The sequence below is a fragment of the Capsella rubella genome, unplaced genomic scaffold, assembly GCF_000375325.1.
Source record: "Capsella rubella cultivar Monte Gargano unplaced genomic scaffold, Caprub1_0 scaffold_4, whole genome shotgun sequence".
Classification (NCBI taxonomy): Eukaryota; Viridiplantae; Streptophyta; class Magnoliopsida; order Brassicales; family Brassicaceae; genus Capsella; species Capsella rubella.
In genome coordinates this window covers 7,601,590-7,623,903 of record NW_006238920.1, presented here as the reverse complement: position 1 = coordinate 7,623,903, position 22,314 = coordinate 7,601,590, and the positions used below count along the sequence as shown (strand labels likewise).

The 22,314-nt window shown below is 33.6% G+C and overlaps 7 protein-coding genes across 12 annotated transcripts; 4 read left to right on the top strand and 3 right to left on the bottom strand.

Annotated features, from left to right (window-relative positions):
* The first annotated feature begins 517 nt into the window (after nucleotides 1–517).
* On the top strand, nucleotides 518–1,507 carry LOC17888572 (MYB-like transcription factor TCL2). 3 transcript variants are annotated; one of them, XM_023784761.1, is made up of 3 exons: nucleotides 518–638; nucleotides 733–820; nucleotides 1,257–1,507. In XM_023784761.1, exons 1-3 carry the CDS (start codon nucleotides 575–577, stop codon nucleotides 1,315–1,317), a joined length of 213 nt encoding a protein of 70 aa, XP_023640529.1. In that variant the 5' UTR covers nucleotides 518–574; the 3' UTR covers nucleotides 1,318–1,507. The 3 variants fall into 3 exon arrangements, with proteins under 3 accessions (XP_023640529.1, XP_023640528.1, XP_006295305.1); XM_023784760.1 differs by having other exon boundaries at nucleotides 1,254–1,507; XM_006295243.2 differs by having other exon boundaries at nucleotides 1,240–1,507.
* Nucleotides 1,508–4,822: 3,315 nt separating this feature from the next.
* Nucleotides 4,823–6,452, top strand: LOC17889318 (MYB-like transcription factor ETC2). Of its 2 annotated transcripts, none has more exons than XM_023785054.1 (3): nucleotides 4,823–4,955; nucleotides 5,065–5,149; nucleotides 6,187–6,452. In XM_023785054.1, the coding sequence occupies exons 1-3, from the start codon at nucleotides 4,883–4,885 to the stop codon at nucleotides 6,329–6,331; spliced, it is 303 nt and encodes a 100-aa protein (XP_023640822.1). In that variant the 5' UTR covers nucleotides 4,823–4,882; the 3' UTR covers nucleotides 6,332–6,452. The 2 variants fall into 2 exon arrangements, with proteins under 2 accessions (XP_023640822.1, XP_006296406.1); XM_006296344.2 differs by having other exon boundaries at nucleotides 5,062–5,149.
* Nucleotides 6,453–6,565: 113 nt separating this feature from the next.
* LOC17888634 (tubulin-folding cofactor A) lies at nucleotides 6,566–8,059 on the bottom strand. Of its 3 annotated transcripts, none has more exons than XM_006295204.2 (4): nucleotides 7,951–8,059; nucleotides 7,477–7,635; nucleotides 7,134–7,220; nucleotides 6,566–6,860 (listed from the first exon to the last, which is right to left on the bottom strand). In XM_006295204.2, exons 2-4 carry the CDS (start codon nucleotides 7,627–7,629, stop codon nucleotides 6,759–6,761), a joined length of 342 nt encoding a protein of 113 aa, XP_006295266.1. In that variant the 5' UTR covers nucleotides 7,630–7,635; nucleotides 7,951–8,059; the 3' UTR covers nucleotides 6,566–6,758. The 3 variants fall into 3 exon arrangements, with proteins under 3 accessions (XP_006295266.1, XP_023640820.1, XP_023640821.1); XM_023785052.1 differs by having other exon boundaries at nucleotides 7,477–7,667; nucleotides 7,951–8,055; XM_023785053.1 differs by having other exon boundaries at nucleotides 7,477–7,656; nucleotides 7,951–8,039.
* A 1,121-nt stretch (nucleotides 8,060–9,180) lies between these two features.
* On the bottom strand, nucleotides 9,181–10,569 carry LOC17889363 (transcription repressor OFP2). Its single transcript, XM_006294551.2, has one exon. It carries the CDS (start codon nucleotides 10,296–10,298, stop codon nucleotides 9,336–9,338), a length of 963 nt encoding a protein of 320 aa, XP_006294613.1. The 5' UTR covers nucleotides 10,299–10,569; the 3' UTR covers nucleotides 9,181–9,335.
* A 1,359-nt stretch (nucleotides 10,570–11,928) lies between these two features.
* On the top strand, nucleotides 11,929–12,783 carry LOC17887695 (transcription repressor OFP17). The gene is made up of 2 exons (XM_006295473.2): nucleotides 11,929–12,193; nucleotides 12,298–12,783. The coding sequence occupies exons 1-2, from the start codon at nucleotides 11,944–11,946 to the stop codon at nucleotides 12,642–12,644; spliced, it is 597 nt and encodes a 198-aa protein (XP_006295535.1). The 5' UTR covers nucleotides 11,929–11,943; the 3' UTR covers nucleotides 12,645–12,783.
* Nucleotides 12,784–13,265: 482 nt separating this feature from the next.
* LOC17889538 (ferrochelatase-2, chloroplastic) lies at nucleotides 13,266–16,653 on the top strand. The gene is made up of 10 exons (XM_006294011.2): nucleotides 13,266–13,492; nucleotides 13,579–13,828; nucleotides 14,043–14,186; nucleotides 14,385–14,486; nucleotides 14,856–14,959; nucleotides 15,051–15,177; nucleotides 15,323–15,475; nucleotides 15,608–15,708; nucleotides 15,800–16,001; nucleotides 16,188–16,653. Exons 1-10 carry the CDS (start codon nucleotides 13,401–13,403, stop codon nucleotides 16,407–16,409), a joined length of 1,497 nt encoding a protein of 498 aa, XP_006294073.1. The 5' UTR covers nucleotides 13,266–13,400; the 3' UTR covers nucleotides 16,410–16,653.
* Nucleotides 16,654–17,098: 445 nt separating this feature from the next.
* On the bottom strand, nucleotides 17,099–19,019 carry LOC17890494 (protein GRAVITROPIC IN THE LIGHT 1). Its single transcript, XM_006295624.2, has 2 exons — nucleotides 18,864–19,019; nucleotides 17,099–18,570 (listed from the first exon to the last, which is right to left on the bottom strand). Exon 2 carries the CDS (start codon nucleotides 18,547–18,549, stop codon nucleotides 17,278–17,280), a length of 1,272 nt encoding a protein of 423 aa, XP_006295686.1. The 5' UTR covers nucleotides 18,550–18,570; nucleotides 18,864–19,019; the 3' UTR covers nucleotides 17,099–17,277.
* Between the last annotated feature and the right edge of the window lie 3,295 nt (nucleotides 19,020–22,314).

Below are 22,314 nucleotides of genomic sequence, written 5' to 3'. Positions count from 1 at the left end.
TAATACAGTGTATATATGTCAAATGGTAGTTCTATATATCAAGTTTCAATTTTCTTCGTTGTACTTAAATATTGTTGCTATGATTATAGTTATATTGTTGTACTCAGTTTAAGAATGCACCACAGGATCACACCCCATTATCTGTAATTAATATATAGATTTATATATGTATGCATGTATTTATATTTTAAAAGCGAACCATATATATATCATCTAGAGTTTTAAATTTTAGTATTTGTACTTGCGTTCTAATATATGGTTTATTTTAGTATTTGATTCATTTCGTAATTTGACTGTTAGATGGTATCGAAGCAAAACAATGGATAAAACAGGATGTTATAGATCGTAATCTTTATCCAGTTGTATGAAGAACAAGTCTATACTGGTCAAGTAGTCCACATTACAGTAGCTTGGGGACCCTTTTCTTATGTCTCTCTCTCTCTCTCTCTTTCCTTCTTCATAAGGTTTTCTATATAGTTTGCTCACATCTATCTTAAGTTCCTTGCATCCTCCAAACTCTAAATTCTCAGTTTTTCTCTGTAAGTATAATAGTTTTTTCATTTTCTAATACCTAATGGATAATACCAACCGTCGCAGTCGCCGTAAGCAAACCATTTTCACTCTACGTGACTCCGAAGGTCCCTCTTTATACTTTACTTAGAAATATATCTAACCGTTGTCATGTTATTTCAGTGATATGTGATTTGATATAAAACTAAATTATAAACGCAGAAGTGAGTAGCATCGAATGGGAGTTTATCAATATGACAGAACAAGAAGAGGATCTCATTTTTCGAATGCATAGGCTTGTCGGTGATAGGTTACATTTTTTCTTCTTCTTCTGTTTATCATTTTTTTTTTTTTTATCTCGTTCCTCATTTATATGTCTTTTTCTTGTAACTTAGCTTCAACCCTTTTTAGCAAGAATTTTATTTTTATTTTTTGGTTTTGATAAAACAATTTGAATTCATATATAGCATTACGTTATATTACCACTTTTCAGAAAAAAAAAACTAATGCAATTTTCAACACAAAATTATTTACTTTAATTTTGATCAAGCTAGCTACGGGATCGATACCTCAATTCCACTTCTAATTATGCTTTGATAGCCCACATACGTCGACGTCAGTTATACTTTTGACTTATGAACACATGCAAAAACTTATAAAACCAAATTCATAATAAAACAGTTAATTAATAATAATATGATTGTTGGCAATGAAAATGAATACTATTAGGTGGGATTTAATAGCAGGAAGAGTGGTCGGACGAGATGCCAAGGAAATAGAGAGATTTTGGATTATGAGAAACTCTGATCATTTCTCCCACAAACGATGCCGACTCCACAAATCTTCTCGTTTTTGTATATCTTCTTCTCCTTAATTTCTGTTTTTATATGGACAAAAAAGTTGATCAGTAGATCGAATAAATTTCTATGTGTTTATATTGCTCAACAATGGTTGTCCATGTTAATGTCAATTCTACAACTTGTGTCACTTGCTTCGTTCCAACTACACCTACTTGTAACTTAGTCAAAATATTGATTGAAACAATTAACAGTGGAGTGTGTTTTTTTTTTTGTTTTTTTTTTTTTTTAAGTCTATGACTATAATAGAGTGAAGAATATTCTTAGAATTGATTACCATGAAATTTGGCGTTTACCATTTCGACAAGGACCACTCAACACACCTAACGCTTAAATATTATAATCATTCATCTTCTCTTCCTCTATTATTGACTTCTCTACGACTTTGATATATGGCCCTTCCTTCTCCTCGTCTCTTCATATTCTGCGTGCAAGTTCAGACACCATGCTTAAGACTTAATTTGCGGTTAATGACTCAAGGGTACTGGCTCCTTGACACACCCAGCACATTATCTTGCATCACAACATAGACAATTAGGACAGCTATAAGGAGCTTGGACTTATCGAAATCGGTATCTAATATATGTAACGTATAGCTTAAGTGATACATTAGTGGCTCGGCTCATGACAGTAAGTTAAATGCAACCAGCAGGAAGCTAAAATATGCACTTAGAGAACAATACAAAACACTCCTACGTACTATCATATCACAAAATGAGCAGTTTTAGATAAATTAACTATATGACGACTAAAGACAGGTCTAAATCTCAGAAACCATATTGTAAGGTGAAAAGGAGAAATTGGGTAGCCACGTGAAGCCATATATGAGTTATATATATGGGCCACAGCCTATCTAATCAAGAACCTGACAACTTTGGATCCATTAAGCTGTTAATTTTTATATGAAGATTCAGGCAACCGACCATCCTTGCTACTCATGATCTTTACCATCTCACACTATAGCTCTTTGATTTCTCACTACCCCTTTCTCTTTCAATAATCCAAACTTTCCCTAGTTGCACTGCCACACACATGTAGTTTACAAACTTCCCAATAATGTATCTTGCATTCCAAAGCCACACTATACTTTAGCGAATAAGAGTATGCATCCGCATACTAACATGATAAATACGATTTTACATTTTCGTTATATAAATCTTGATGTGCGGTTTAATCAGCCTTCTCGTCATAGCTCCATATTCTTTCACTAATTAAACATGTTGTCGAAAAAAAACGTGTTGTCGAGAGCTTCTTGATGATTATATTTTTTCTTTTTACTTTCATCTTGATTTTTTTTTTTACTTAAGAACAACATTTCCTAGATCGACATCATTCAAAACCATAATGACGATCACGACATACAAATAAACTTTATTCAGTGAGCCAGGTGATACAGGTCTGCATCTTGTTTGTCCTTTAAATTATCATCGCGGTCTTTGAAGAAGCTCTTTTGTCTAGTTGTTATAATTTATTCATCTAGTTTCTATATATATATATATATATATTTACACACACATATTCGTAAGATGCGTTACGGTAAAAAGTATAATATATTTGTCTTGGCAAACTCTTTAGAATTAAGTTGTAATGTCCAGACAACAACTGTATGCAGCCTGAAACATAATGTTTCAATAAAGTCGTTCTAGTCAATAAATTTTAACGTATTCTGTCAAGAGTGAAAAACATTTATATACTGAATTTAATCTTTGGCAGCCAAGAACTCCCATCTTTCTTGAATTGGTCCTGCAATAGAATAACAAATTATCTAAATCTATGTAAATTATATAAGAAAATTCTAAAGAGTTCAAAATGTATTGTTCCTAGCTAGGAATAGTAGTTAATTCCGCTGCCGACTAAAAAGTTGCCTATGGTTAAGCACTTAAGCTACGTACGTACAATCATCCCCAAATTAACTGTGTTGATGGCTATTTGTGACTAAAATTAGTTTTATCCTGCAGGGTATGAAGGATTTTAGCAACAAATAGTTTTTGGGGATAGTTATCATGCATTACTAGTGTGTCATCTATGCGTTCTTGTTGGTTTTAGGTATGGCATATTGATAAATTGATGAGAATATAAGAACATGTAAAGTGTTAAAAGGAGAATTACATTAGATTCTCATGAATATAATGATATAATTTGTGTTTTATTATATATAGATAAAGATATCGTAAACTATGATAAACATAAATATAAATGATATAAATAGAAATACTTAATGTCAATATTCATAAACTTAATAGTAATATTTATCATTTATTTTAAACTAATATTTTTCAAATTTTCATATTTTAGGTTTGCAATCTCGACTGTCGATCTTGATCGATCTCTCTATCACTAGTACACATATTATAAAATATATTGATAACTAAATGTTATACTCATATGTACAATAAATAAAGAAAATTATATACATCACGTTACTACAATATAGACTATACTAGTAGTAGATCGGGTAAGTGGTTCTTTAATACATATCACGCTGAGGAAATGATAAACTCATGATGAAGTACCGATCGATTTATGTGTGACAAAGCTAATTAAGTAACTGGACTAGATATATAAAGAAACACTGATACGTCTGTTTCTTACAGTTACTGTGCATTTATGATCTCTGAGACGATAATTGAATAGAGAGATGCATAAATCGAAATTATCTTCACTGTAGGGCATATCTATAAAAGTATAATGCAACAAAATACTAATTATAAAGGTACTGTGCAAGAAAACAAAAGTTTCGTTGGACTTTATAATAACTTCTATTACGACCCACAGATCTATACCACAACACAAAAATCTACTGATACATGATCTTGACTTTGTCCAATTTTTTTTGCTAAATACTTTGTCCAATTTTTCTATATCGGGAAAAAAAATCTCAATTAATATTATAGGAGAAGTCTAAAATAGTCGTATAGTTAATGTGTTCATATATATATATATATATCCACAACCATCTCCATGCTTATAAATTCCAAAATATGTATATATAAAAAAATAGTGTGATATTCATAAATTCCAACTTGTAGGTTTACGTGTTCACAAAATATAATTTATTGAGATGTGTAGTTACATGTGATGTTTTATCACTCGCGAATTTAACAGTGAAATAACTCTTAGTGTGACTTTAATATTAATTACCCCAACAAGACAACGGATAGTGAAAAATGAGCCATCGAAAGGACGACAAATTGTTAATATTTCACTTGTGAAGTTAGGTCAGAAATCAAAATTGGACCCAAAAGCATTATAAACGTCTTGAATAGTAAAAAAAATTATCGTTTTTTGTTTTGATTTAAAATTAATAAAAAAGTATAACTTATAAGAATGTATACATCTAATTATAAAATAATAATTCATATCTCTTCTCTCTCTCTCTCTCCATCTCTTTCTCAATATAAACACTTCTCACATATCTCTATTATACCTTGCATTCTCTCCAAACTCTACATCTCAGTACTCTCTCTCTATATATATATGCATATGTCTAAGCTTCTTTCATTTTCCCAAGATTAATGGATAATACCAACCGTCTTCGTCGTGTTCGCAGCTTCAGGCAAAACAAGCTCACTCGCCATGACTCCGAAGGTCTCTCTCTTTTATATTTTAGTTAGTCTCAAATCGTTGTTTGGGTTTTACGTACGCGCACATCTTTTTAACTTGTCTACGTTGAATTAATATCTTTCTCATGCAGAAGTGAGTAGCATCGAGTGGGAGTTTATCAGTATGACCGAACAAGAGGAAGATCTCATCTCTCGAATGTACAGACTTGTCGGTGATAGGTAACGACAATCTTCTTCTGTTTATTAGATATATTTTGTCGTCTTCTATTTTCTGTCTTATTCCAAATAATATATATCTATAGCCTAATTAAATCTAAGCATGTTTGAATCTATATATAATATGTGTGGTATATTGTGGTAATTTATATCAAATGGAGATTCCCATATTGTTGTGCTATGTGTGACTGTGATCACAAGGAAAAATTTCCATGGAAATATATAAGAAACAAACACTTTTCTATTTTATAGAAATTTAAATGTATTCCCATTAATCACTCATGATCCAAGCCCAAAACTTTGTTCTTTCTATAAACATGAAAATTTTAACTTAACTTTTATTATGCAATACATGACATATGAATTACCTCTTTTCCATGAAAATACCAATAAAGAAAAATGAAATCAACCAATAAAAAATATGTTGTAAAATATGATTGGTCAAAAATACTAAATACATTTAATTTTTCCATAAAAAGTTGAAAACATTACTTAAAATGAAACAAAATTTTTTGCTTAAGATATCATTTAAAATGAAACGGAGAGAGTAATATATATGAAGATGTTTTTTTTTATTTTCTTATTGAATTTATTTTCTTATTTCAATAAGAAAACAATAATAACTTTTTGACATGTGTTAATATCTACTCGATGAACAGTTGATTCATGCTGCAATAATGTGAATACTTACTTTGAAAACCAAGTTTAGTCACAATAAATATAATTATTTTCTCATCATAAATTATAAATTATGTTTGATGCAAAGATCTAGGAAAAAAACAAGAAAAACAAAATTATGTTGATAAGCAATTATTGTAGAGTAGTTTGAGCATGAATCGAGAAGAATAATTGCTGAATAATTACCTTTATTCAACCGAAAGTTATATGTTACTGAATAAACCAATAAATTATAAAAGATTTTTTACCAAAGAAAAAAACAATGTAGAAGATTTAAAAAAAAGATATTATTGAAAGACTGATAGTTCGAAGACAGTGAAACGAATGAATAATAAGTTGGGTTGAATATGTATGTTTGTCAGGTGGGATTTAATAGCAAGAAGAGTTGTCGGACGAAAGGCAAATGAGATTGAGAGATTTTGGATTATGAGAAACTCTGACTACTTCTCTCACAAACGACGCCGACTCCACAAATCTCCCCGTTTCTCTACTTCTCCTCCTCCTTGATCTCTTTTCTTATGATATGGACAATGTAAGGAACAAAATAAGAAAGCTTTATTGTAGAACAAATCTTGAATCTTTTTATTCTTCTCTTCACATATATGACGACGACTAAGAACTTGTTGAATCTCTTTGCAAAGCAAGTGATATGTACCCGATCAATCAAACAAGAACAACCAACATGTATGATGGAGTTGTTTTGTTGCAAGCTACTACACAACACATGTTATGACTGGTGTGTCATTTTAAAGATACTGAATTGAACAAACAATCACCCAAAAATGTTATTAAGAGGTGAAGCAATTTCAGTGTATGCAATTCGACCTTGATAACGACATAGAAGACGAGATATGTTCTTACATTTTGGTTAACCATAATAACATTCTCAGAAGTCAGAATACACAGACCAAGCACTCACCGATGACTAAAACCCTCAGGCTTCTTCAGTGGGAAACTGCTTCTCCACGTCCGCGACTGTCTTCTTTGCATCTTCAATCTCTGGACCTTCCTTTTCATCTGTCTCTTCCAATTCAGCCTGCAAATTCAGTTTTTTGTTAGAAACAAAACACAAAGCAGGGACTTCACGATTCCTCTTTGTGCTATTTCATTGTTTTTCTTCAAAGAGTGTACCTAAGATGCTTTCCTGTGGTAATCAATTCTATCATCACTACAGATACATACAAGTTCTAGTTTGAGAATAAGTGCTCCTTTAACTCCACACCACACTCCACACTTGTCATCATAGACTAATATCTAAAGCTAGAACCGAGAAGCTTAGCAAAGTAACAACAATGTGAAATGTAGTTACCAAAGTGGACTTGAGGTCGGATACTGCAGCCTCGAGACGTTTGTGGCAATCCGGAATCATCATCCTCGACTCACCCAACACATTTTCCTGCATCATCACCACATAGACAATCAGGAAAAAAAAAGATAAAAAAAACTTATTCAGAATCAGAATCAGAAATCTATAACCACATTTAGCTTCTTAGATGATACAAATGACTAGAAAACAAGAAACACAAACACATCCTAATCAGCACCAGAAACATGAGAAACTTATCTGACGAACAAAGACAGGTTCTGAATCTAATGAACACCGAGAAATTTTTGAAAAAAGAAGTAAGAAGAAGAAGATCATTATTATTAACCTGCTGTTTAAGGTCGTAAGGATCAGCGCCTTTGTCCTTCATATCAGCAGTCTTAGCAGCTTCTCTCTCAACTTCTTTCTCATAAGAGTGAAGCTCTTTCACAATCCTTTTACACGTTGATGTTTTTATCTTCAAGTTCCTAATCGTTGCCATTGATTCCTGCCCCAAAATCCCCAAAAACTAAAGGTTTTCTAAATCACACCAGCGAAACAACACAAAAACGATTTCCATTACTAAAGGCTTTTACGATTCCTCCAAACTAAAATCCGATTGCGTAATTGGATGATTAGATCTACGCAGATGCAAGTTGAAGTTCCTACGAGTCGTGCATTGCAATAGATCGAGAACAATTTGGGTTTTTAAATCGATCTAATATACATGATTCCGATCTACTGTTGAGATTGACACAAACAATAGCTTCGATTGAAACGGGAAAAAAGAAGAAGACAAGTAGTGTAAATAGAAGAAACGAACCAGACGATGATCGGAGAAGAAGGTTGAATTCGACAAGTGAGGGAGGAGGAGACGGCGCTGAGCTTTGATGAATCGAAGCACAATTTATCACTACTTTAAGAATCGTTTTCCTTTTTCTTCTTTTTTTTTTCCTATTTTTTTGTTATTATTTTAATAATAGAAAAAAAAAAAAAAAAACTTATAATTGGATATGCACTTCATTTTGAATTGTTTTTTTTTAAAACATTTATTTTATCAAATTTAAATACTCTATTCCTTCTAGCATAAAAATACATAATTTTACTTAGTGTATCAATATTAATAATAGAAAATCAAGAGCCAACTCTTTAGGGAAATATATAATTAAAATATCAATAATGTAGTTTATGTGAAAGTGTACAGAGAGTAAGATATCATTAATCATACATTAGAATTTTTCCTCAAATATTAAAAACAGGATTGAAAAAATTGTCATTTGTATTTGGAACCATGGTTTACAATTACACAAACTACCATACATTAACATGAAAACCACACATAATATTTACAGATTATAATAAATAAATAAAAATGCCTTTGACATTAATTATCACCTAGGCAACTAGCTCAATTCAAACTTTTATATTTCACAAAATTTACAAGATCCATATTCCTCATTGGTTTGAAGAAAACAAATACCAAAATCATCACATGTGTTTTGCTGAAACTTGATAAGCCAACAACACATGTATGAGATGGAATTCGAAACAGAGTGGTCCTCTTCTTCTTCTTCTTCTTCTTCATCAACCTCTCTTATTCATTCTTCACAGAAAAGGAAACAAACCTTTCTCAACTCTGATTCTTTCTTCTTTAATCACATCTCAGTTTTTTTTTTTTTATTGTGTCAGTGGTCCTCTCCACCCTAGCTCCCACGATTATATATGCAAATGCTCCTTCCTTCATCATTCATATATACAAATACATTACTCGATCCGTACTTGTTTGGTTTTTCAAATCTGCTCTTCCCCTGTCTCTTCACTGTTGGCTTTTTCTGGTTTTTTTGTTGTTACCGCGCATTTTCAACTTTCTGATTTTAAAAATATTCGAATGAAACATTTAACAAATCCTCAAAGCCATCACTCTAGACAAAGACAAGAATATGCTTAGTGATCAATTCTTCTTAATTACTAGTGCTGCTTCCACGCCCTTAGTGATCATGTTTGGATTTAAACGACAATATGATAACAACTTTTTATTATAAAAGGCATCATAAAAAAAAAGTGGGCTTCAAAGAGAATCTCCACAGTTCAGTCTTAAACTTCATATGAACATTAACAACAAGTCAAACAACTACAATTTCCACAAGACATAACTATACTAATTTGACCATTAGGTTATAACACTAAACATTACATTAATAATTTTATTTAAATTTTTGTGAGTTGAAGCCAGATTTGTTCGAAAACATGGATGATAAGATCATGATACTCCTTTGGATTCAAAGAGAGGTAACAAGCGAGAAGATCTTCCAAGTCTTTTGAAGCTCTGATGTTGTTTTCTTCTATCATCTCAATCATTGATTCCTTGAAATCTTTCTTTGGATCAACGGACCGTTTCATCACTGCAAAGCTCTCAAGAACATCTTGTCTGCTCTCTGGTCTTCTTGACGTGCTTCTACGCGTACCTGAGAGTTGAATTCTAGGTGAATTTACTCTTTTGAGGTTTATCCCTGCCCCTGCTGAGGATTTTCTTCCACTTGAAACTCTCCTTTGGTGGTATTTTTTCTCGGTTCTATACTCATGATCTTCATCATCTTCGTTCTCTCTGTGGATCTTCACAGAAAGATGGCTTTTATGTAGTTTCTGGACTGTGTTACTTGCAGGACAAGCTTTCTCTATGGAATCAGACTCCCTGACCGTGTGCTTGGTGAAGGCTTTGTTCTTCGTGTCGATCTTGAAGTTGGAGAAGTTAACGAACTCATCATCACTTTTCTCTTCGTAGAAACTGTAAACGAAAGACTCAGGGGATGTTTCAAGAGCTGGGAACAAGGAGTGAGATGTATCTTGACCGTTGATCTTGCTCTTGTTGAAACCTGCAGACACAAGAGGAGGAGGAGGAGGAGGAGTCAGGGACGGCTTGTAAAGTGTCTTTCTTTTACTCATCCGTCTTGTGTGAAGAGAGCTTCTTGGTGAGTTATGGTGAAGGTTGTTAGCTACTAAGCTGTTGGAGAGATAAGAGAGATGATCAGGGGAAGGTTTTTTCTTGTTAGAGGTGTTTGAGGAAGATGAAGAAGGTTTGGTTTTGGGTTTGGACTGTTTAGTCATGTCTTTGAGCTTATGAAACCATGCATTTGGGATCATATCTGAAAGTCTGAACTTGTAATTCCCCATCTTGTCTCTCTCTCTTCTTCTCACAAGAGTTTGTGATGTTTCTCTTGGGAGAACTATGTTTTTGTTTCCTTAGATAAAGAAGAAGGTGAGAAAGCAGAGTCACTCTACAAGACATGAGAGAGATAAAGAAGAAACTGAAGATAGAAATTGGAAATTAGTGGGGCTCTCTCAGTACTAGAAAAAAGCTTAAAGTATGTCTTTTTATTTGTATCATCATCATCATCATTCAACATCACACATCAGCATGAACTACTTGAGACATCACATTTACACGCTTTGTTATCACATAATTAGTATTAGCTTAAAATTTGTTAACATTTATGGTGGGATTAGCTTAAAGAAAAAAGATTATGAGAATACGCATCAGTTGATTCTGACAGATTTTTCTAACATCATTTCATTAAGATTTTGTTCACTTCATCAAAATGACAAAATAAATGAAAAGAGAAATTATTATCGAATTATAAAGAGTGACAAATGTAAACTGTTTTAGGGAATCCGTTGACCAAATGGCAATTGCAAAAGAAAAAATGAATATTGCAGCTTTTTTTTTTTGTTCCTTTTAAAGAAACTTTTCGAACGAAAACATTAAAACGTTACTCACCATTTGCAGCCTTAATCCTAAACTGACAAAGAAATTTATTAATAAAAACAAAAAAAACTACACAATTCAACTAAAACGTTATATATGTGTGTGTGAAGGAATCTCTATCTTGCTTTTAGTACGCATTAAGTTTGAAACTAATCTTATGTTTTTTTAGGTAGAAATATTTTTTTAGTATTTGTCGCACTTTTATATACTAAGGTGATATGCACATATATATATATATACATGATGAGATTAGGATGATAAAAAAGAAAGTTTCATTTTGTTCATTTGAACACACCTTTGAATAAAGGTGAATAAACTTTTGAGTCGTAATCATGATCTTAAGAAAATTGTGGTCTACTATGTCCACTAACGCCGAACATTTTGATCACACCAATTTTTTTATATAACTTTACATTTCCTTTACAGATCAATTGTTTTGGCAACTACATCTTTTAATTTAACTTCCACAAAGGATAAATGATTACTCAAAATAAAAACATTCTCCATCCTTACTTTAAATAAGCTAGCACAAGTGATTAGTACTCAGAGACCATATTGCTTTTAACAAGTCCTTATGGTGAGTTGTTGAATGATCTCACTCTTTTTGGTTTCACAGCCCAAAGTCTTTTGCAATAGTTATGAGATACGACACGAACGTTTAGATATCAGAACACTAGCGGAGGGATTCATATTTAAAAGTTGATTCATTATCCACTAAGATGTGGACGTGGGACGAGTCTATGTTCAAGTTCAACATGTGTACGTAGTTTTGCATTGACCCACCAATCAAGCAAAGACCTTTTCGAATATACAAAAACAAAACCAGTTTCATCATCTTGGATTTTGTATATAAGCAAAGAGAGCCACCAAACAATTGCAATAAAATATAATAAAACATCATGGGACTCCACCATCATGATTTTACTTACACACCACAAAAGACGTGAATCCCACGCAACACAAAATGGCCAATCCTCTAACCTTATACTTACACACCAAAACAAAGCAAAAAAGAAGCCAAAGAGGATCATCAAAACAAAAAGCTTCAAGACAATGAGAGTGAGAGCAACTTTGATTAACTTCAAATCAAAGCTTTCCAAATCATGCAACAGATTTGTATCTCTCTTCCGATTCAGGGTTAAAAGACCTGTCTTCATTAGACCTCTTCGTTCCCGTAGTACTCATGGCAATGTCAAACCTAGACTTCAACGTCGACCCAAGAAGCCAATCTGTTCTTGTCTATGTTTTCTCAGCACAAGCAAGAACCAGAAGATGAGCAACACCAAACCCAGAAGTTCCTCTTGTAAGACAAGTCTTCTACAATATATCACTTCAATTTCGAATATAAACTATATTGCAAACTTAACATGAAACTCTTATCTCTATGTCCTCCAATGGCCAATGCAGTTAGTGTAAACGATGATGATGATATGTCAAAGTATATGCAGTCGCCTCTTACACCAGCAACAGCCAAGAAGCTGTTCACTTCACCCATCACAACACCTGCTTACGCTGCACGGACCAGGAAATCGCTTAACTCAAGAGACACATTCGAAGACAACGCTGTAGAAGATGCTTGCAGAAGCTTTGAAAACTATCTGATCCACCTGATCGTTGAAGAAGGGAAACTAGATGACTTAATGGACATAGAGGAGCTTCTCTATTGTTGGAAGAATCTTAAGAGTCCTGTCTTCATTGAACTTGTCTCTAGATTCTATGGTGAGCTCTGCAGAGATCTGTTTTCAGGTGAATGAACCTATTTGATAAATCATCGAAACATCAAAGTTTTTTTCTATAAAAATCTTTCTTTGTCATTGAATACACACACCATCGTAATGTGTGAAGACTATATATGTATGTTTTCGCGTTTCACATAACAAAGAAAGTTGTATTTATCAACTCTAGACCAAATCTTGGATCTTTTGTGTTTCTCACGTTCTGTTTCGTTCAATGTCTTCTTTAAACCGGATCGGACACAGACAAGCAACTGATTCATGGGTTAATCCGGTCTGACCGGTCCGATTTTTGCAAAATTAAAGTAATGTAATAAATCAATTTGACTATCACTACATTTTACTTATTTCATATTTATATAATTTCCATTTTTTTCTTCTAATTTATACAGCATAACTTTGAAAAAAAAAAAGATGATACGAAACTTAGGATATAAATACAATGTTAATAACTACATAATACAGTAGATACGTATTAAAAAATCCAATGGAAGGGTATTTGTATAAAAGAAGAAAATAAAAAAGAGTATATACGAGAAAATAAAAAAATTATCTCAAATGTGTGGACACGTGTGGTTCATCGTCCTCACACTCCTCAAGCCCCTTTCATTTTATCCCAACTCTGTGTCTGATTAATGGGAAAAAAAATAAATAAATCTGGGAGGGTAATATAACAACAACAACAACAACAACAACCATTAGAATCAATCCTCAGATTTTTCTAGTCCTCCAAGTCCAATCGTTGCATTAGGTTACTTAAAGGTTCAATTTTTTGCAATGAACTGCCCAGCCATGAGTGCAGCTTCTCCTCCTTCTTCTTGCTCTTCTTCTTCCTGTTCCTCTTACTCTACGTTTCGTCCTCCTCCTCCGTAAGTTTCGGATTACGATTATGACATCTTTATCTCTGTAAACTTTAGACATTACAAACTGATTAGTATTGTCTTTTTTTATGCAGACTCTTGCCACAATTGAGTAACAACGATTCACAGAGATCTCTCCACTGTTCAAATCTATCCTTTTCGAACCGGCTTCTTGGAAAGCATTCATTGCCTTTGAGAGCATTGGTGGCTTCAAACCCTTTAAATGTTTCGTCTTCCTCTGTTATCAGTGATGATGCCAAAATTGGTGTCTTGTTATTGAACCTTGGTGGCCCTGAGACTTTGGATGATGTTCAACCTTTCTTGTTTAACCTCTTTGCCGACCCGGTAACTATCAATCTCTCTTGCATCCTTGAAATGCATTAATACAATGTGTTTTTGATTTTTCAAAGTTACAATCTTTGTTTGGAGATGTCTAATGTTGGAAAGATACACTCTTTATCTGAAAAAATCCTAACTTTGACTGTTTGAGCACAGCTTTTGTCATCTTTACTTCGAATTATGTTTTATCACTGATCGCTGTTTCAATTGTTTGTGTTAGGACATTATACGGTTGCCGCCTCTATTCCAATTTCTTCAGAAGCCATTAGCTCAGTTTATATCAGTAGCAAGGGCTCCCAAAAGCAAGGAAGGGTATGCAGCTATTGGTGGTGGTTCTCCTCTTCGCCACATAACTGATGAACAGGTGTTTGTCCTTCCTTTACTTACTCTGCTTTTCTTATCCTCTGTCATTTTAAGTTTTTATCTTGGAAGGAAGACCTATAAGTACTGAATCTAAAGGGGTTAAAGTTAGCTTGACTATTCTAGGCTTTACATTTCTCATGGAATTGACATTGTTACTTCTATATTCTTATGTTGTACCTGTCATAACATCCTTCACCAGGCTGAAGAATTAAGAAAGTCCCTTTGGGAGAAAAATGTCCCAGCAAAGGTATATGTTGGTATGCGGTATTGGCATCCATTCACTGAAGAAGCCATTGAACAGGTAACCACAACATTTTCTATTTTATCACACATTATTTGCAAAACGTAGATGCACACTTCAGATGATACCTCCTCTTTCTAAATTTGCAAATAATAATTGGTTAAAGAATATATTATGCTAGCTTTTGAATGTGAACACAATAGTTTAATATCTAAATGCAAAAGGAATAAAATAATCAAAGCCTAAAACTCTTTCTTAGTTTATTATCAATGCTTAAACTATACTGAGTTTGTTTATCTGCTCTTTATCAGTATGTAAACATTTGAAGCTGAATTATTGTGTACAATTACAATAGCCTGATTTATGTGTGAACACCTGGAATTTGCACCTTGTGACTCTTACTCATTGTCTTCCTATATCTACCTGTAGATAAAAAGAGATGGAATTAGAAAACTAGTTGTTCTACCACTTTATCCTCAATTTTCGATATCGACTAGTGGTTCAAGCCTAAGACTCTTGGAGAGAATATTTCGGTGAGACTTGCACTCTTTCATTTTTTAGTATACCAAGACTATATCTTATTTAGTTGTTTACCTTCCTGTGATTGACTCACTATTTACATAGAGAGGACGAGTATCTTGTGAACATGCAGCATACTGTTATCCCATCGTGGTATCAGCGAGAGGGATATATAAAGGCAATGGCAAATCTAATCGAAAGCGAGTTGGGAAAATTTGGTTCGCCTAGTCAGGTAGACAATCTTGTGTCTCCTCACTCGATTATATATGTTAACTGATTCACTAGAGGAAAGAAAGAATTTCAAGTCTTTTGTAGTTTTCTGGTTTTGTCAATTCAACTATCCTAAGACGCGCTTCAAACCGAAATATATGTTACAGGTTGTAATATTTTTCAGTGCACATGGCGTGCCTCTTGCATATGTTGAAGAAGCCGGTGATCCTTACAAGGCAGAGATGGAAGAATGTGTTGATCTGATTATGGAGGAGTTAGACAAGAGAAAGATCACTAATTCTTACACTCTTGCTTATCAGGTATTTTCCATTTATTTTTGTTACCTATGTGGTAACTAGAAATGTGATATGGAAATGGTAGAGATTTCTTGGTAAACAATACGAGTTTCACTCAGTCTGTTGTTTTATTATTTTCTCGCAACTCTCCAACAGAGCAGAGTTGGACCAGTAGAATGGCTGAAACCATACACTGAAGAAGCCATTACTGATCTTGGTAAAAAAGGTGTTGAGAATCTTCTGGCTGTACCCATAAGGTAAAGAAAGCAGTGTTTCTGGTACAAACTCTGTCTCATCTTATTTTTTCTTCGGGTTATTTGAAACTCAAGTTTGTTCCTTTGTTAACAGCTTTGTGAGTGAGCACATTGAAACTCTGGAGGAGATAGATGTTGAATATAAAGAATTAGCTTTGAAGTCTGGTATCAAAAACTGGGGGCGAGTACCTGCATTAGGAACAGAACCAATGTTTATATCTGACTTGGCAGATGCTGTTGTGGAAAGTCTTCCATATGTTGGAGCTATGGCAGTCTCAAACCTTGAAGCTCGACAGGTAACAGCACTCTTCATCTTTTATGTACTTAAACCTCCTCAAAAGAAGCTGATGGATATCTTTATACGTAATATGATGTCAAGCATATAGTTGTAGTTCTGTTGGAAATCTTTATTCTTTATATGTATAGCTGACCCGTGTATGGAATTGCTGAGTTAACGTTTTTCATACTTCTTTGTTGGGCAGTCGCTAGTTCCGCTTGGGAGTGTAGAAGAACTATTAGCAACATATGATTCACAGAGAAGGGAGTTACCAGCACCTGTGACGATGTGGGAATGGGGATGGACAAAAAGTGCAGAAACATGGAACGGAAGAGCAGCAATGTTGGCGGTGCTAGCGCTTTTGGTGCTCGAAGTTACAACTGGAAAAGGGTTTCTACATCAGTGGGGCATCTTGCCTTCATTATAATAAAGAACATATACTTTTTCTCCATCACAAACCCCAACCAAAAATCCAAATGTGAGCTTTCATATGTGGAAATAAGGCCAGCTATGTTCTTATACTCTGGTTTTCTATGTTGTAGAATGTTGACATTAAATACTTCACATTGTATCTTCATAATGCCTTAGAACAATTTGTCACCAAATCAAGGCTCTATCCATTGAGAGGATAGAGTTGACCTTTTCCACATTATAAAGTTTCCATCTCCAACCAGAAGGGAGGAATGCTTATTCTTTGGCATTTTGCTCTAGTTAACACTGTACTATCGTCTGACTGGAGACAGAACTATCTCAAACTTTAGTCGAACTGAACTTACCCTGTTGCTTATGCAGCATGGGCCAAGAAACTGCTGAGCTCAAAAGATGCATTGGAAGACAATGTTGTCGAAGATGCTAGCAGAAGCTTTGAAAACTATCTGATTCATTGCTTATCTTATGTTGGAATTATCTTAAGAGCCCTATCTTCATTGAACTTGTCTGCAGATCCTATGGAGAACTCTGCATTCTGCAGAGACCTGTTTTCATGTGATGAACTGATAATAATGAAAACAAAAATGTTTAAACTCTCTTTGTCAATACCAAAGGAAAACACCATCTTTAGGTTTTCGACGTTCAAAGTTGCAAACTGAGATGTGCAAAGACTATAAAGACTGCAAGTTTTAGCTTTGATGAATCTGGATTTATTAACTATGGACCAAAACTTGAATGTGAACAACAATACAAAACAAATGATCCTTGGGGAAAAAACTATTTAACTTACCTACAAAATTTTCAAAAAAGCAGAGAGCTCTTTACCTGAAACTATCAAAATAATCGAATCTGCAGAGAGGTTCTTTTTACCCTCTTGTCTTAGAAAGATAAACCTGAGACTTAAACACTGACTCTCCAATTTTAAACCCCGGCATTGTGATGAACTCGACGCTCAAATCGCCTTGTCCTTCTTCTTTTTCATCACCCACTACAGATTCCATGTATGCACCTGAGAATCCAGTTCCTCTTCTGACCACAAAGATCTTTGCTTTTAGATCCAAGGAAGCTGCAAGTGATCCAAGGATCCATACCCACTTTGCCATTTTTGCAAAGATTTGATAAAACATCGTTCTTGGATGCTTACCGAGCAAAACTAATCCCCTCATATCCAAATTCCCGAAGAACGAAGCCTCCATCGACGGATGAACAACTAAAAGATACTTCTGGCCGCAGAATCTTGAAAACGCGGAATCTGGAACTGCTGTTAAAACATCCAATGGATCATCAAAACTCATTAGTTCTGTCACATCACAAGGGTTAAGCTTTATGCCGTGAAACATTCTCTGAACAATGTATGACTCAAAAGCATACTTCTTATCTGACGTTTTAGCAAATGTTACATTTCCAACAATAGACTCCACTGCTTTGTCCAAATTCCAATCTGTAGCTTTCATCAGAGTGATCACTGGCTTCGCAAAGTCGTGAACTGACTTAGAAGCAGCTCTAAATGCTAATTCAAACGAAGAAACACTCACAAACCTATCCTGGAGTTTCCTATTCTCTGCAACCAAACATTCTAGCTTCTCTTTCAAAGAATGAATCTCACTCTCCTTTGTTTTCACTTGCGCCTTAAGTTTCTCCAAATGCTTCTCATTCACTTCGATTTCATCTCTCAAGCGATCCAAACAAGAAGCAGCAAGCTCGGTCTTCTTTGCTTCGAGCTGTTTCGTTTTGAGGTAGAGACGCTTGATTCTGCGTAAAGCCTCGAGCTGAGACACGACGAGGTTATCTGCTTCAATGACCTTGTCTGGATCATAAGGCAAATGAGCTTGTTGAAACTCAATATAAGCTAGCTTAAGCGCTGAAACAATGTCGAACAGCTTCGAAATCTCATCATCATCCCAACTAAAAGTTTGAATCTTTCTCGAGGGTTTGTGACTAATATCACAAATCTCAGTTTCCTTGGCCTTGGCTTTATCATCATCCACCAAGATTTCTACTTCACAAAGATCGTTCGAAATCGACTTGTGGTCAGGGAACACACCAATAGATCTAAATTTGCAGACTTTAGCGAATTTGGACATGATTTCTGATAGATTCGAAGAGTGACTCGATGTTTTAACGGCCACAGTCTCCATTTGAACGTTGACGAAGAAACCCTAATCCAGAAGCAAAAAAAGGAACAACCTTTATCAAATCTTCAACATTTAGCAAATCAAAGCAAAGCCATAGAACACTAAACGAAACAGTAAACACAGAGACTGTAGAAAAGTCCAAAGCTTTCATTGGTTTTTAACTGATCAAATTGGTCAAAATGTGAAAGCTAAGTCCAAAGCGTTCAAAAGTTAACATTTAAAGATTCAAATGATGAAGAACCATAAGAAAGCTAAACCATTGAAACGATACAGAACAAAAGAATGAAAAAAAAAAAAACAAGAAGAAGCAAAATCACCTGTTAGTTGGTGTTTTTTTGTACACTAGTAGCAGCCAAAGCAAAAAACTATGCACGAGGAAGTGCCAAAGTTGGAGTCTTTGTGCTTCTCTCTATCAAAGTGAATGCTTTGTTTGCTTTAAACATTGGAATGAGGTTCGTTTATATTCTTCTTTTTTAGATTTTGCTCCTAAATTTAACAAGACTGAAGAAATAAACAAGAGAAGAAGATACAAAAGCCTCGTTAATTGTGATAATTCTTGGATTCCTGAATTATATAAGTCGACTATAATTGGCTTTTAGTTCTCTTTTAAAAACATTTTCTAATTTGTTTGCGTAAATCGAAAACTTTGATCTTTCAACCAGTTTTCAAAAATACTCTTTATTTAAATGTATTGTTTTTGAATAGATCTTTGGGAATCCAAGAGAAACCTTCAGGAATCTCCAGAGGCACCGTCGTGGAGAAACAAAAAAACTTTTGTCTTCACCTTTGTTTCTTTCTTGGAGTCTGTTTTAACTCTTACTATTAATTAAATAAAATAAAATTCAATTTTTGCATGTTTATCATAATTAAATTAATTAGTATCTTTCTTTTTCTTTTTCCTTTGGTCAGTAATCTATTACACACTTCTTGTGTCTTGTTTTTTAAGTGTTCAGAATTTTAAGAAAAAAGTGGTTGAAATTGATCTGAACTTGTTTTTTTTAGTTGCAAAATATATTCATTGTCTATACTTCACCGCACAAAATTAATTTCAGTATGATAAGAATTGACTAACATACTTGACAAAATGAATATAGCTTACATATATATTGTAAAATAATGAATATAGCATATATTTATCGCTATTGAGTATTGATAATGAAAAACTATAAGTAAAGTACTATGTAAAAGAACTAAATGCTTATTAATTCTTGTGTTTAGTTCATCATCAAATTTGCATTAGGGTTGCGCTGTAGGGTTGTGCGCCATAAAAGATCTGCTAGCATTTTAGGAAAAGGCCCAACGAGTTCTCGATATTAGTAGGAGATGTCTTCAACAAGTCATTATCAGAAAGAAGTAGAACTCCTAATCCTCTCACATTGTTTTTATACTCAAATAAATTAATTAGACCCATCACCTTTCAGCCCACAAACCTATTACCAATTTAGCACAATTAATTTTGGACTTGATGGAAATAGAATTAGAATGTTTTCGTTCTTCAAAATGTATTTTAGTTGGCCTTAACAAAAAAAGTAAGTATTTATATCATCAGCATGATCCTTGACATCTTTGAATCAGTACATATATAATAGATAGGAAACAATGTAAGTCCCATCTATCTCAGTCAAGAAACAAAATGAAATTTTCAAATATCAATAACATTATAAAATGAAAAAAAAAATGGATACAGTGTGTCAGATCTTTGTATTAAAACCTTATTACAAAATAATTGAGAAGTGGTGTGTCAGGGATAGAGAAATACTTACCTTGGCATGTGACACTCTCAAATTTTTCCTATGCTTGAGTATTTTGTATGTATTCTCTCTTAAACCATAGTATTTAAGTTCACAACAAAATACATATAATAAACAATTTATGTGACCATTCTTCTACGTCTTATATCATCAGCTCATGTGTTGTTGTTTACTCGTGTTCGGAGAACCGGTGACATAATTTTCGACCATATTTTTCTGCTTTCATAACTAAATTAAGTTTCAAATCAAAATTAGAACTCTACTTTAAATTAGATAGGGGCATCAGGCATGTTGTTATCGATCGTAATTTGTAGAACAAGACGGTTGAATCTGCAAGATATGAACTTCGTGAGTCATGCATGTGTTTGAACAGCAACTACTTGATAAATCTTAATCCAGCTACGAGCTTTTGGAATCAATCTGAGAAATCTACTGACTCGTGAAACTGGAGATGCTTATTGAGACTGAAAAATGTGGCTCAACAGTTCATCAAATGTCAAATTGGTAATGGGAGAAATGCAAGTTTTTGGTTTGATAATTGGACTCCACTAGGTCCCCTTATCAATTGTATGGGCACTGATGGTCCTTCAAGCCTGCGTGTCCCTCTGAAAGCTAGAGTCATAGAAGCTTGCCATGCTAATGGCTGGAATTTAGCTGCTCCAAGATCAGATCAGGCGCTGCGCCTTCAAGTCTATCTCACTACAACCACTCTACCCTCTGATAAATAGTTCTTACATTTTGATAAATAGTTCTTACATTTTGAATTGTCTTTTTGGATTACTCAGACATGTATCCTTCCATATCTAAATTTGATTATGACATGTGCCACTTAGAACACATGTCTAAATCTAAAACAAACTGTGAAAAACAAACAATTACAACTAATCTTAAAAAGCACAAACAAAAAAAGCTTATAACCACGTGAGGATAAATCAGAATTGTAACAATTTGGTTCTAAATTCATTACAAAAACTATATAGTGACATATCTAACAGTCTTTTCAATTTTTATTTTATATTTAACGTCGTACTAGATTATACATATTAATTATTTATCTTCCTATTTTTAATTTAAATTCACTTACGTAAAATAAAAGTTTGCAATATCATTGACTAAAACTTTGTAAATATGTCTTCATTTTTGGGTACATTGAAGCTCAATTTTCAACATATGTTCACTTCTAATAGGAAATTGTTTAGATATTTATATTACAATCTTCATTAATAAATTCTATCAATATTAGTTGTAATATTTGTTTTAAGTTTTATTCTATAGATTTATATATATATATATATATATGATATATATATATATATATGATATTTGGTATACCAAATAGAATTGATAAAAGTGTAAAAGTTTAACCTCCATGTCATTTTTTTATTTTAACACTTCTCGAAAGTTTCCAAAAAAAAAAAGAAAAAAAAACACTTCTCGATAATATTAAACAGTAAACAGGAAATACAACTAGTTTACGAGCCAAACCATCATTGTCGGACTCGGAGAGATGAGGCTCGATCCCTTTGATTCCATAGTCGTCGTCTACCAAATCTCTCGTTGGCTAAAAGGGTACCTTAGCTATGATTCCTTTCCTTTTACAAATCATGATGCCAAAATATATATTAGATCAACCATTTTACTAACGACCATCCAATCGAATAGTTGCATTCATTTATACTGCAAATATGTAATTGTACTGTTTGAAATGCTTATTGTTTTTTTCCCTACTATTAAGAATATTCTTCAATATAGTATATAACCTTTTGTGAATTGATACGAGTATATATAGTTATTGTTAAAACTAGCTATAGGTTAAAACGTATAATTTAGGAATGAACATGGAACCCTTCTTACACATTTGTTGGGATGTTTTGTCCATACCTCCTTGCCTTTGGAATCTCACTCATCTTTCATCCTACGGCCCTCCCTCTTATTCCTCTCTCTTCAAATCAATCACCTCACATCTCTCTGCCTTAATTAAGCACTCATGTGAAACCCTAATCTTTGAGTACTTGTG

What these genes read in the sequence shown, in the direction of transcription:
- LOC17888572 (XM_006295243.2), top strand. Translation starts at nt 575, where the DNA reads ATGGATAATACCAACCGTCGCAGTCGCCGTAAGCAAACCATTTTCACT. An exon ending in CACTCTACGTGACTCCGAAG is followed by an intron (nt 639 to 732) that starts GTCCCTCTTTAT and finishes TTATAAACGCAG; the next exon opens with AAGTGAGTAGCATCGAATGG. An exon ending in CATAGGCTTGTCGGTGATAG is followed by an intron (nt 821 to 1,239) that starts GTTACATTTTTT and finishes GAATACTATTAG; the next exon opens with GTGGGATTTAATAGCAGGAA.
- LOC17889318 (XM_006296344.2), top strand. Translation starts at nt 4,883, where the DNA reads ATGGATAATACCAACCGTCTTCGTCGTGTTCGCAGCTTCAGGCAAAAC. An exon ending in CACTCGCCATGACTCCGAAG is followed by an intron (nt 4,956 to 5,061) that starts GTCTCTCTCTTT and finishes TTTCTCATGCAG; the next exon opens with AAGTGAGTAGCATCGAGTGG. An exon ending in TACAGACTTGTCGGTGATAG is followed by an intron (nt 5,150 to 6,186) that starts GTAACGACAATC and finishes TATGTTTGTCAG; the next exon opens with GTGGGATTTAATAGCAAGAA.
- LOC17888634 (XM_006295204.2), bottom strand. Translation starts at nt 7,629, where the DNA reads ATGGCAACGATTAGGAACTTGAAGATAAAAACATCAACGTGTAAAAGG. An exon ending in CTTACGACCTTAAACAGCAG is followed by an intron (nt 7,221 to 7,476) that starts GTTAATAATAAT and finishes GTGATGATGCAG; the next exon opens with GAAAATGTGTTGGGTGAGTC. An exon ending in CCGACCTCAAGTCCACTTTG is followed by an intron (nt 6,861 to 7,133) that starts GTAACTACATTT and finishes CTGAATTTGCAG; the next exon opens with GCTGAATTGGAAGAGACAGA.
- LOC17889363 (XM_006294551.2), bottom strand. Translation starts at nt 10,298, where the DNA reads ATGGGGAATTACAAGTTCAGACTTTCAGATATGATCCCAAATGCATGG.
- LOC17887695 (XM_006295473.2), top strand. Translation starts at nt 11,944, where the DNA reads ATGAGAGTGAGAGCAACTTTGATTAACTTCAAATCAAAGCTTTCCAAA. An exon ending in CAAACCCAGAAGTTCCTCTT is followed by an intron (nt 12,194 to 12,297) that starts GTAAGACAAGTC and finishes TGGCCAATGCAG; the next exon opens with TTAGTGTAAACGATGATGAT.
- LOC17889538 (XM_006294011.2), top strand. Translation starts at nt 13,401, where the DNA reads ATGAACTGCCCAGCCATGAGTGCAGCTTCTCCTCCTTCTTCTTGCTCT. An exon ending in CTTCTGGCTGTACCCATAAG is followed by an intron (nt 15,709 to 15,799) that starts GTAAAGAAAGCA and finishes CTTTGTTAACAG; the next exon opens with CTTTGTGAGTGAGCACATTG. An exon ending in CAAACCTTGAAGCTCGACAG is followed by an intron (nt 16,002 to 16,187) that starts GTAACAGCACTC and finishes TTTGTTGGGCAG; the next exon opens with TCGCTAGTTCCGCTTGGGAG.
- LOC17890494 (XM_006295624.2), bottom strand. Translation starts at nt 18,549, where the DNA reads ATGGAGACTGTGGCCGTTAAAACATCGAGTCACTCTTCGAATCTATCA.